At 42.5% G+C, this 12,594-nt stretch overlaps 1 protein-coding gene across 1 annotated transcript; it reads left to right on the forward strand.

Annotated features, from left to right (window-relative positions):
• The first annotated feature begins 3,596 nt into the window (after positions 1-3,596).
• Positions 3,597-12,572, forward strand: LOC120961517 (uncharacterized). Its single transcript, XM_040385280.2, has 3 exons — positions 3,597-3,808; positions 6,604-6,757; positions 11,879-12,572. Exons 1-3 carry the CDS (start codon positions 3,669-3,671, stop codon positions 12,239-12,241), a joined length of 657 nt encoding a protein of 218 aa, XP_040241214.2. The 5' UTR covers positions 3,597-3,668; the 3' UTR covers positions 12,242-12,572.
• Positions 12,573-12,594: the final 22 nt, after the last annotated feature.

Below are 12,594 nucleotides of genomic sequence, written 5' to 3' on the forward strand. Positions count from 1 at the left end.
CAACAAACCTTAATTCTTCCAGCCAACCCTTTCGGATGGATGGATCGATTGATGGAAAGTGAAATCTTCTTCAACTGAATGACAAGAATCTCAACAGCAGAGCGTGGGATCGAGCGTATTTTTTTGGTTCGGATTACGGAGCTCCTCCTTCAAGGTAATCCGTCAATCCAGAGGGAGAGAGATGCTCGTGCCCAGAGAAATAGAAACAGGTTAGCAGGACCCCGGAGATGGATTGCGTCAACGTGTTCAACCCTAGGTCGTGTAACAATGTGGCAAGGAAACGCATCGCCCCGCAGCCCATTGTTGTTGATGACGATCGAAGGTCAAACACGATCCGTAAAAAGATAGTGATCGTTCTGCTATGGTGTAGTGCGGGAAGAAGCGCTTTTCCTGGAGATTTCCTGCATTGCGTGTCGTGTCGGCGTGCTGTAGAATAGGAACTGGAGAAGGGAGAAGGGTTTGAAGGGTGTCGCTCCAAAAGGGTTCTCGTTACGATGGCAATTGTTCAGCGTTGGAGGTTGAAACGTGTCACTTGACGTATGGGGTTTCTATAGAGTTTCTAGACTAGTGAAGCTTAGGAGGGCAAAGCCTTGGAAAATGAGGAATCATTCTAAACCGTTGTGTTGTTGCTGATTGGTGAGCATTTAAACATAAAATGGTGTTCTTCTTAAACAAATAAGCCGCTGTAATTCAACATCAAAGTACATCAACAATTGACTTGCCTACAATAATTGCCAACAATTGAAAATGACTAGAACTGACTTTGAAGAAGTTTCAACAATTTGTGAAGATAACACTCGAAGTTGACGGACTTTTTATTACTAAATAGATAAGAAAATCTTACTCCATTCCTTTATCTTTTGAAATTCGAGTATTTTTCATATATTTAATGACAGATAATTACGATAACGTTAATAGTCCTTTGTGTATTTTGATTTTAATTCTTCCACAGACTCACATTGTAAATAAAACTATATTAAATTTCATTATCCATTATTTTAAACATAAAAAAAATTAAAAAAATAGAAATATAAAAAATATAAACATATATAAATTAAAATTAAATAAATTATTTTTATTAATTTCGGGCATTAAGCATGTTTTTAGTGAATTTCTTCGTATCCAATTCCTGCTCTCATGCGGATTTCTTATTGTACATGGTATCAATGATGTACTAGAATCAATTAAAAATATGTATGACCCCTAGTAGGCCCTGATGTCACGATAAATAAATATTGTCTATCGGACAGTTCACCACCGAAGGCATTCTTAGCAATTTTGTTTCAAAACGGCTCCAAAGAAATTTCGTATTTAATTCCTACCAAGCTGGTCCAGATGCAATAAAGTACATCGGAATCCATTGTAGAGGTATTTATCAAGGTGAGAAGACCAGTTTTGTATCATACTGTGCTGTGATTTTTAATCAAATCCGGTCTTATTTCATTCTGTTCGGTACGCGAAGCAAAATTGTTGATCTTGTTTAAACCGTCTTTCTGTCGGTCTAGGAGGACTCCTTCGCTCAGAATTGGGCGTTCGGACCTTAAAACAAGCTAAAAACTAAAAGAGTTGTGTGTGAATTTAAAGATTATTGACGATATTTTGAGATTGTCCAGCATTTGAATGAAAACGTCCGTAATTTGAAACATTAGCTTGAAACTGTCCGGAATAATAATCAAAATAACGCTGCATTTTTTTGAAATTTTTGTAATCTTTCTAGAAAAAACAGTAGAAATCTTTATTTTTCCAACATTATAAAGTGTAAAGCTTGCTGAAGTGAGTTGTGAAGAGGTATGATTGATTAAATTTGAATAAGTAAGTAATTTGAATAATAAAATGTTATATACCTGAAGTATCCGTAATGCGAAGCAAAACGATATTTATCAAATGTTTATTTGTAAGGTATTACAATCATGTTTCAACAATGGAAAAGCTCACTCAAACATTTGAAATTTGACTATCCATAGTTTTGATTTAAATTTTTTTGCTAATGACGTCACCAATGATATCCACAATTAGTTTCAACTAATTTGGTAAATTGGTTTGCTACTAATTTTATTAAATAATATTTAAAAACTTATTTAAACACTATTTTAGAGGAGAGTAAATAAGGTTCCTGCATATTTTTATATATTCCTCTGACTGTGTTGCAAATATTGTTGAGTGAATTGTTACGTGAGATGGCAAAACGTGAGGTGTTAAAAATAAACTGCAACGAATATTTGTAAAACCTAGTAAACCATTTCCGTCATTGCATAATCCTTATATACAATATTCTCTGATTTTAAACATGTTAATTTCTTTTACTTTAAATACATTTTTATTTATTTTATAAATAATCTAACCAACAATTTCGCTACCACCATTCTGCTTGCTAACAATGTGTGCCAAACTACTCGCAGGATTCCACAGCTATTAGCAGCTTTTACTTTCAACGGGACGGCCCACCCAATGGTTCATGGGTCGAGCGGTAGCGAATGTGTTAAATTGTGCCCGATAATTGAATGTGTAATAAAATGTGAAATCTCTTTTTTTACCCCATTTCGTAAATACGCTACAGTCATACAGTCGTGGTATTGAATCAGCACAGTTATTTGCATCCTTGCGCGAGAAGCGCCAGCGAAACGAGATGTCATTTGTTTCCTGTTTTTTGTGTGTGATGCTCGATGAGGGAAAGATTCGATTTCTTTCCCCGTGTCGCAAAAGCCCTCCCCATTCCAGGGTGTGTGTGTGTGTTGCTGTTTGAGGATGGAGAAACGCACGGTTCATTTGCTTATCAAATGATGCGTATGTGCGTGGTGTGTATATGTGTGTGTTTTTTTTGCCGTTGCTCCCGCGATGCTTCGGAGATGGATGCGCTCATCGATCGTTCGCTTGCCAGCCAGCCGGCTGGGACCAGATGAATTAATCGATGAATAAAAAAAATATGATTCTATTAGTATGATTTTAAGCTGGAGCATAATCGATCACACGGCACACACGATCCACGACAACAAAAAAAAGGCCCCTAGGAGAGCCGGATCAAAACAACAGACCACGCGACCAGAGCGCGCCCCTGACTGCTCATCTTTACTGCATTGTCTTTCGCGTTCGAAGTCCATCTTCACTTACTTCCCTCCCGGGGGCGATCGAACCACGCTCGTCTGCGGGGGTCTCCGTGGTGGCTGTGTTCCGTCTTCGATCCTCCCTCCACGCGCGGAGCGGAGCAACCGCCTCGGAGGGGGAGGAGGAGAGTGACCGAGGGCAAAGACGAGGGTTCGTCGTCTGGCACCGATAGCACCTTCTCTATAAATAAAGGTTTGTGGGGGAATTTCAGCTCAGTTGAAGCTGGATCGTGCAGCCAAGTGGAAGGTACGTTGTGCGTTGTGGAACAACGGAAGGTTGTGTTGTTATCATTGAGTGTCGGCATTGTTTCAGCGCAGGAAGTGATTTCGTTAGCAAGCATTGTTTTGTTGAAATCTTTCATTTTTGTTTTGTGAAATTGTTCATTCTTTATTAAAGCTAGTTAAAATTAGAAAGATAGTTAAAGTTACAGTGTTGCGTGTGTTTTAATAGCTAGAATCTCTCTTTTTCTAACTCCACGTTTTTGTTCTCGTCGGCAGAAGGAAACCAAAAACACGCACACACATTTTTCGATACCAAATCCACCAATCTCACCACTCACAACGAGTATGAAGCAGTTCGTGCTGATAGCGGTGGCCCTCGTCGGCCTGACCGCCGCCCAGTTCCCGAACGGACGCACCCTCGACGCACCGAATCCGGCCCTGTGCGCCAGCAGAATCATCCACGAGCGGGCACCGGACGGCAAAGGGTAAGGCACACGGCAAAAACATGAAAAGAACCAAAAGACAAAAGACTTCAATGCCGCGCGCGCGCAAAGCGTTTGGGAAGTGACAAGCGACGAACCCCTCAACCGCCGGTTTGCGGGAGAAAGCGTTGGCTCCAACAGGATCTCGTTTGTTTCGGTTTCGGAATTGGCCAGGCTTTTTTTTTTTGCTCCATTGGCTTTGTTTTTCACCCCTAAGACAAAAACCGCCTTGTCCTGGGTCCGTGGTTGGCCACAAATTTCCTTCCACGGCTTGCGCAACGCTCGCGCTGATGCGGTAAGAGTGCGCGAGAGGGGTTTGTTTTTTTTGCTACCATAACTCGGTTGGCTTGGTGAAAAGCGATCGAAATGGTAACAAACAACCACCACCACCACCTCCACTGGCGTGAGAATTTCGTTACGATCATCAGCGCAGAATGGGAAGATGCGGCTTGGTTGGGTTTTCCCGCAACCACAAGCACAAGCGGGAGCTTTTTTTAATTGCACGTTTTTCACGTCTTTAACCTCTCGGCGGGTGGTTGTTGTTTTCCCTTCCCCAATGGGATCGCTATCATTGTGGCTACGCCAAATGTCACTCAATGGTTTACTGTGAGAACGTCTGTATCGGTCTGTTTGTTTTACGTAAACCCCTCAACGCGTGTTATCGTACATTATACCCGGATTAAGCTAAAAAACTGAACGCTTAGCTTGATAAAATGTGCTTTAAAAACACATTTTCTAAACAATCAGCGCTTATTCATAAACCTGTCCCATCTTTACAAGACATCTTCTTTTCCTTCGACGTATCTTTCTCTCTGTCTCCGCATTCTGTTACGATGATGCCATACCCTTCCCCAATTAGCGTTCTACGCGCTACTTTCTCTCGCCATGAACCCTAGAACCTGTGTGGCTAACAGCAGCTGTAGCTAGGCCGGACAGGGAAGTGGTCAAACAACCTACCAGGCAAGTTCAATGCCAGCGCCAATGCTGAAGGGCTGAAGGAAATGGTAATGGGCACCCAGTTTCACCGTACCATAACAGCATGTTAAGTCATTTCAGACCCGACCGGCAGGATGCTATTAGGGAGGGGGGGCAAAGGGGCAGATGGAAAGGTTGTTAAAAAGGCTTTTTAGAGGGGGGGCGGTGGTTCTGGGCCGGTAATCCGTGGCAAATGGGAGTGGAAGGCATCCGCCGTTCGCTACGGGATAGGTTTATTGACACACGGTTGATGTTGTTGTTTGTGTGGCGATTGTCTGGCTGCGGAAGGAGAAGATTGATGGTGGGCAGATTTGAAAGGGTTGTGTTGTTAATGAGGTGGTGTGTTTTTTTTTAAATGAAAATATCTTAGAATTTTGAACATTAAATGTTTGGTAAGAGGAAGGCAATATCTTGGTTTTTGTGTATTTTATAGGATTTATGGATTTTTGTTATCCGTTTCATTCACTTTCACTGGAGTATTTAAAATAATGACAATAATTGCCTTTTTTATGGCACTAGTAGCATTTTACAGCAATATATTTCAAACCTGTTCATTCTTCCCAAAGGCAAACTGGATTGTTAAACCTAGTCGAGCTGTTCAGATTGGTTTGTTTTTAAGTAAAAGCTAATTATTTATTACTGTGTGCATTCTTCACTTCTACTCTCTTGATCTGTTACCAAGGCTTTAAAACAAATGAATTGTTTATTGTTACTCAGCGTACTGGCACCAATCGAACAAGATATCGAACATGAAAAATGTATGGCATTTGACGGATTTGAGACGGAGTTTGATAAATTGAACTTATCAAATTCCACACAATATTTCACGTTCAATGTCTGGTTCGATTGGTGCCAGAGCATCGGTAAAGCAGTTTAAATTCTAAATCAATGTGTGTATATTTTTGGAACACTTGGTAGTATTTTTCTATTTGCCAATTGATTATTGGGGTTTGTTTTGTCCTTTGGACATTTTAGCAGTATGTCCATTACTAGTCTTACTTGTTTTCCCCTTCTTTTGCTTCTTCTTCTTCTTCTTCTTCTTCTTCTTCTTCTTCTTCTTCTTCTTCTTCTTCTTATTCTTCTTTGTGAGGTTGACTATCTATGAGTTACTTGGGTAAACTGGAATAATACCAAGATCAAGATCAGTCCTATAGTACAGAGATTCCCAAAGTTTTATGGTGATTTCTCGAAAATGTTTGGAGTGTTTCTCAGATTTTTTGGGTTCAACCGTATTGATGTACAATAGACGGATACGAATAAATCGCGGAAACGAAACAAAAATCTTTAGGAAACAAAGAATGAAATCGTGAGACAAGCCCATACAATTACGGGAACCACCAAATATCACGATTCAGTTGATTTGATTCTAAACCTTAATCGTTGTGTTAAATGTTCAGTGATTTCAAAGCATAACTTTATTTAATAGTAGCTTTTTAACTTCATGGGTAAGATAATTTTGTTTGATAAACTATAGAAAATGAAGTGAAAAATGAATGTAAGATCCCTCGTACCGTAAACGTCCTAAATTAAGCCATAAACCAACAATTTATAGTTCACCCGTCGCTCGTACCTCAAATCAAGCCCTCCCCATACTCTTCACTCGTGCCAACAACTATCATCCAAATAAAAAGCACCTTTAAATCAACCTGTCAAAGATACAATTACACTCCAAGCGATTGCATTAATCACGGTTCTTTCTCCTCTGTATAAACAAAAAACTCACAAACTCCACCATTCAATTTCACCTTCAACCCCAAAACAGTAAATTTTATTGATCGATTTCCTTGCCTATTTATTGATTCCCCATTCTTTTTGCCTTCCAGCTACTTCTTCTCGTGGCGCGACCCAACGCTCCGGGGCGTGGAGAAGGATTGGCTCGATGCGCGCAACTTCTGCCGCCAGCGCTGCATGGACAGCGTGTCCGTCGAGACGAGCCCGGAAAATGAGTGGATCAAGCAGAGAATCGTCGAGGGCCGGGTAAGTGTAAACTGAGATTTGCAACAAAAAAAAAACCCGGAAGAGGGTTGGCTAGTTGTTGTGTGTTGACGGCCTTGCGCGATCGAAACGAAACGCTTTTCCCGACCTGTCATCGATAAATCGCATTCAGACGGGTATTGTGTTTGGTCGTCGTCGTCGTCGTGTGATCTACGGTTTACAAGTGCTGACCGTCAAGTGCGATCGGTTTTCACCGGCACGAGATCGCACTGGCACGATAACGCGGACCGTTTTGCAGCATAGCCGTTGTTGGTGTTTTTACGGTTGCATAATGCGGAAGCCCGAAGCCGCTAACCGGTCGAATGGGTCGCTTTAGGAGGGCATCTAGTAGTCGGTGTGCCTCATTAGCATAGGCACGGGGAGGCGGGTTTTTGGCCACCACCCAATATGAAGAACTCGTTTCGTTCGATTTGATAATACACAAACACAACCCTTTTGCTACTCATTGTTTTCTCGCCTAGTCCCTAGTCACTTTCCTATTATGCCACCGTTTTTTTTTTTGGACGAAGTATTTGTGCGTCTTTATCACCCGATTGGACCGGAACAAAGGCCGACACAGAGAGAGAGAGAGAGAGAGAGAGAGAGAGTGTGTGAGACGTCTTTACCCTTGCTCCACGCATACTTTGATCAGCGGCAGCTCATCTGCATTCTGCATAGCGACCTAACGTTACCAACCCTTTGGCGATGACGATGATGATGATGATGATGTCACCACGACCGGTATGTGGGCTGTTGCATCGACAATGTGTGCCACACGCAGTGCATACAAACCGCCGCGTAAATTGTTATGCGGATGCGCGCACGTGTTAGCACGTGCGTTCGTTTGCGGAAGGTCGCGCGTTGGGCGTTAGAGCTTTCACTTTTCGTTTGCCTTGGTGATCCTCGCAAAACACGAAACGGCACTGCTGCAGCAGCAAGGGGCTGGGGATGCACCACGCAAGCAAGGATAATAAATTTGGTTGCCTTGTGCTAACGAGAAACGAAGCGTTTTGCCAAGCGAATTAATAAGGCAGGCGCAGTGAAAGCGCACGAAATGGCAAATCCGGACACCGCCAAACCGCCTGTGGGACTGTAATTTTTGACCTCATCATTATTATCATCATCACCACCATTTGGGGGAGGGTTGTTGATGGGACAGCGGGGGATGCGCGGTGGTGGTGCTAGTGATCGAATGATGGTGGCCAAACTTTCCCTTAAACCGGTTCAACAGGCGGGGGAGCATGATTTTCGCTTTTGTTTCACTTCTTTTTTTTTTTTCGAGATCACTGCAAATTCCAGACGACAAAATTCAATTCCTTCCGCACGGTGGGTGGGTGTGGGTGAGGGGAGGGGGGGCTTAAATTATGACAAGTTGGAGTTGTATCGGCTCGTCTTCGCCTCGTACTGAATATTCATCGGGCTGCTCCCCCCCCCCCCCCCCCCCCCCCGGATGGAACTGGACAAACACTAATCGCTTATTCATGCTCGGGGACGTAATGGGACTTTCGTCTCGTTTTTTTTTTGTTGTGTGTGCTGTTTGTTTCGTAAACAGTTTTGTACAGAATCGGTCGATTGCTGTTTCCTGTATTTTTATTCCTGTTTCTGTCGGCTTTCATGCCGGTTTTCCCCATTTCTTTTGTTGAAGTTTTTCAGATTGTTTTTGAACATTTCAAACCGATTGGTTTGACAAATTGTCTTTACAGGGTTTTCCAGGGGTTCTCATAGTTGTGGGACACTTCCTTGACTCTTTCCTACTGGAAGTGAACTTCATATGGTGGAAATTGGACAGGCTCCTACGAAATTCCTATTGGATTTGTCCAACAAGGGTGCTATAGAGTCCAATTCCCATTGGATTAAGTTCATTTCACGATAGAAACAGTTCATTAGGTGTTCCACGGCTATGAGAGCTCGTGGAAAACCCTGTATTGTCTTTAAGAGAATAATGTTCTTCAATTTATCTCACACTTTTATAAGCTATTTTTTAGGGTTTGTGTGTGCGATGTTTGAAATTGACTGAAAATACACAACCTAAGCTTTCAATTCTCCAAAGATTTTTACGATTTTTTTGCAATTATGAAACGGATTGATAGCGTTATTGAAACAGAAATATACATTAAAAATGTAATTGTGTATATCATTTGGCTTTTTGAATACAAATAGTCATTTTTAGGGTCTTACACTCGATTGCTTATGAAAGTAATTATGTCTTCAGCCAAAAATTAACTGGTAACAGTTTCTCCAAACATTCATATGATCCGATGGACTAAAGGTGGTCCATCCGGTTGCTGTAAAGGTTCAGATTTGGTTCGATTTTGACGATGTGAACGGCTTTCCCCAATAGCAAGGACATAAGATAATGTGTTACAAAATAAAGTCAAGTCAAACCTGTTGGAGAAAGCTCTGGCCTGATGGCCGTGTGGTTTTGCTACCAGCGAAGAAGTGAACAATACAATAAACATTGAATAACGTATAATATCACGCAGTATGTCTAAAGGACACCTAATTCAGTAATAATAAGTATAAAAAATCACGTTAAATATCAAAATTATAAACCTAGTTTGCCCTCAAATTTAATACATTATGAAGCTTGGACATCAGATTTACATTAAAATATTTAACTAGTTTTTGTTATTTCTCATAAAAAGGAATAAAATTCCAGTTATTTGAATCAAAATGCGCGCTTGTGATTAAAAAAATCATGTTATACGAACAATTAAAATACTTTGAAGTACGATCAATCGATCCACTGCTCGCCACATTAAAATAATCAAATACAGCTCCATTGAAAACGAGTTAAAATTAACCCAACAAAATATGCCTCAAAATTGCAAGCTTTTAAAATTGATTTTATCCACATCGTTACATACATGCATACCCTGTGCCCGGTAGAAAACCTCCCCAAAACCCAGGAAGTACACGATCAGTACCACTCACAAAAACCGTTTTTCACACGCTACTCTACACTTGCCACACGCCGCCCAAAGTGTTCGCGCATCATCTTCTGTTTGTGCACTCACTGCGCTGCGTGACGTTGCGTACCGCGGGGCCAGACCGGTCCGGCCGCAAAACAAACGCCGAATGCGTAAATGCGTTTATTTATTCTTCCGACCGAAGCCATTTTCCCCGTCCCGGTACTGTTTACCCCTCTGTTTAAACGTAAGGGAATTATTGTTTGATGAAAAAAAAGATGGGAGTGGTGGCGATGGCACAATATCAATAAAACGCACATTCCACCCGGTGTGTAAGGCGTCCAGCATCCAGGCCACTCCATCGTGGCGGAAACGACTTATACCCACTCACCTTCCCTCTTGCGCTCGCGCGGTCTGCTGCGAGATGATGCTGCGATGGATTGTGAAATCTTCACTGACTGACTGACCGATCGACCAACCGACCGACCGACCGACCGGCCACAACACCATGATGCAACAACCTCAATGAAGCCCCGGACTCGTGATGATAATGATGAGCTCATGAAAATCATGCTTTTCGTGAGCAGAAAGGTGTGTCCCGGCAATGTGCAAAGTGTCTGGTATGTCGGGGGAAAACTTTCGTTTTCGTTTGGTCAGTGCCACACACTCGTTACAAGGGAAGGAAGATGCTCCCGCTTAATGGTGACGCGTGTGAATGACGAATGTGAGTGTGCAGTTTTTTCCTCATACTCGGGAGTATCTAATGTCTGCCCCGTTTCTTTGGCATTTCTTTAATGGCTTGATGATGATGATGATGGTACACGCGCACGCACGCCGCATGAAGAGTGCAGTTTAATGAGAAGAGATGTGTGTGTGTGTCCACAAATTCGCAACAAGCGTTGGGTTAATTACAGCTCGTTGCACAAAAAGGCGCGATGGCAGAGAGTGCAGGGCACACTGCAGGGCACTCGTTTTAACTCGAGCGCTAATCTGTGCACACGTGGTCTTTCCATACCACCACTGGAGAGGAGTGTTGGGTGGTAGTGGCGCAACGTGCAGCTGTCTCGACCAAGGAGGGTTAATTGTCTGCGGGTTTTTGTTTTGCGAAATCGCATAATACTTGTTATAGGCGTTGACCGTTCAAATGAAGACAAATTAAAGACATGAAGATGTAGCAGCTCTGGTCAGATTGCAGAGGATGTTGTTTGACGTGGAACGTTGGGCATTGAGATCTTCGTGGGCACGGCAGCTTAGTGTCTGTTTCTAGGCAGATGATCCAAGTGCGTGTAAGAGATGACAAATCTCGAAGATCTTTGTTTAAGATGACAGCCTTTAGGACTGGATTACTGGATTTCCCAATGTTTTTGTTAATATTTCGCAAACACATGGGATGCTGTTCCTTAGGTCCTGTTGGGCATGGACTGTCAAGATGACTCTGTGGTTTATGTCTGAATAGGTTTGTGTAAGAGATGGAATATCTCCAAGGTCATTAAGATGACATACAGCATTTACACAAGGATTTGTTGAATATTTCGCTAATATTATTGAACGGAGATAAATGCAAATATTAGGCATTGCGTGCATGGGCTGTCATCTTAGTCTTTGTCTAGACAGATCGTCCAAATCTGTGTAAGAGATGGCAAACCACCAATATTTTTGTTTAAGAGGAGACCATTACCTTTTAATAGATACAGGATCGGCACAAGGATTTGTTCACCATTTCTCAAATATGTTTGAAAATGTCCCCTAGGTCCTCATGTCTATGTCTGTAAATATTAACGAAGTCTTTGTAAGAGATGGCACGAAATCTTCAAGATCTTTTAGAAATCCTCACGATCTAGCTATTTACTATAAATATGGGTAAACCAAGAAAATCTTGCTCCAATCAATAACAAGAAACACCCAAGAATGCTTTTGTATAAACTCAAAGTTTTTAGTAAATTTATAGCTTTTTCGGAAGAACTTACTGAATGACAGTTCCACGAAACGAAGATATTAATGTTCTTTGGAACTGAACTTCTTCCGTTGAAAGCTTCGATCGCCCAGTGTCATGCTGATGACCTGCCCAAGTCTAATGCTTGACAAATCCTTATGTGCTGCAGGATCTGCAAAAGAAGAAACCCGTTTTTAACATTTTTATGTACTTCTTAGAGCCTCACAAAACCTCACAAAACTAATCTTTTCTCTTCCACTTCCCACATCCCATCCCATCCAGCAAAAGTACATCTGGACCAGCGGACGGCTGTGCGACTTCAAGGGCTGCGACCGTCCCGATCTGCAGCCGACGAACATTAACGGTTGGTTCTGGACGGCCGAGCTGCAGAAGCTCGCCCCGACGACCGTGCGCAACCAGAACGACTGGTCCGAGGGTGGCGGCATCGGTAAGCCGCAGCCGGACAACCGCGAGCTGATCCAGGGCGGTGCCTCCGAGAACTGTTTGGCCATCCTGAACAACTTCTACGACGACGGTGTCCACTGGCATGACGTCGCCTGCCATCACGTGAAGCCGTGGGTGTGCGAGGAGAACGACGCCCTGCTGAAGTACGTCAAGTACAGCAACCCGAACCTGCGCATCTAAAGAGATATAGAGAGAGATAGAGAGAGAGAGTAACCCCAAGGGGGATGCATACAACCAACCAACTGACTGCTGCTGGTGATGCAACCCTTTTCTTATTTCCACTTGCGTTGGCGCATGGTTACACTGACATGATACATATTTATTTGAATAACCGTTTCGCGACGATCGACGACGACCAAGTGTCGATCGGCGACTGAGTGGTGACCGACACTGCAAGAATGTACGATGATTTGGGGGGAAGATTTTTATACAATCAAATCGATGTGACTAAACGTGAAAGAAGCAAAGGAAAGATATAAGTAATAAATTTTAATTAAGTACTACAATTCAAGCTGCGAGTGTGTCTGCCTGTT

This window comes from Anopheles coluzzii, chromosome 2 (assembly GCF_943734685.1).
Source record: "Anopheles coluzzii chromosome 2, AcolN3, whole genome shotgun sequence".
In the NCBI taxonomy this organism is placed as follows: Eukaryota; Metazoa; Arthropoda; class Insecta; order Diptera; family Culicidae; genus Anopheles; species Anopheles coluzzii.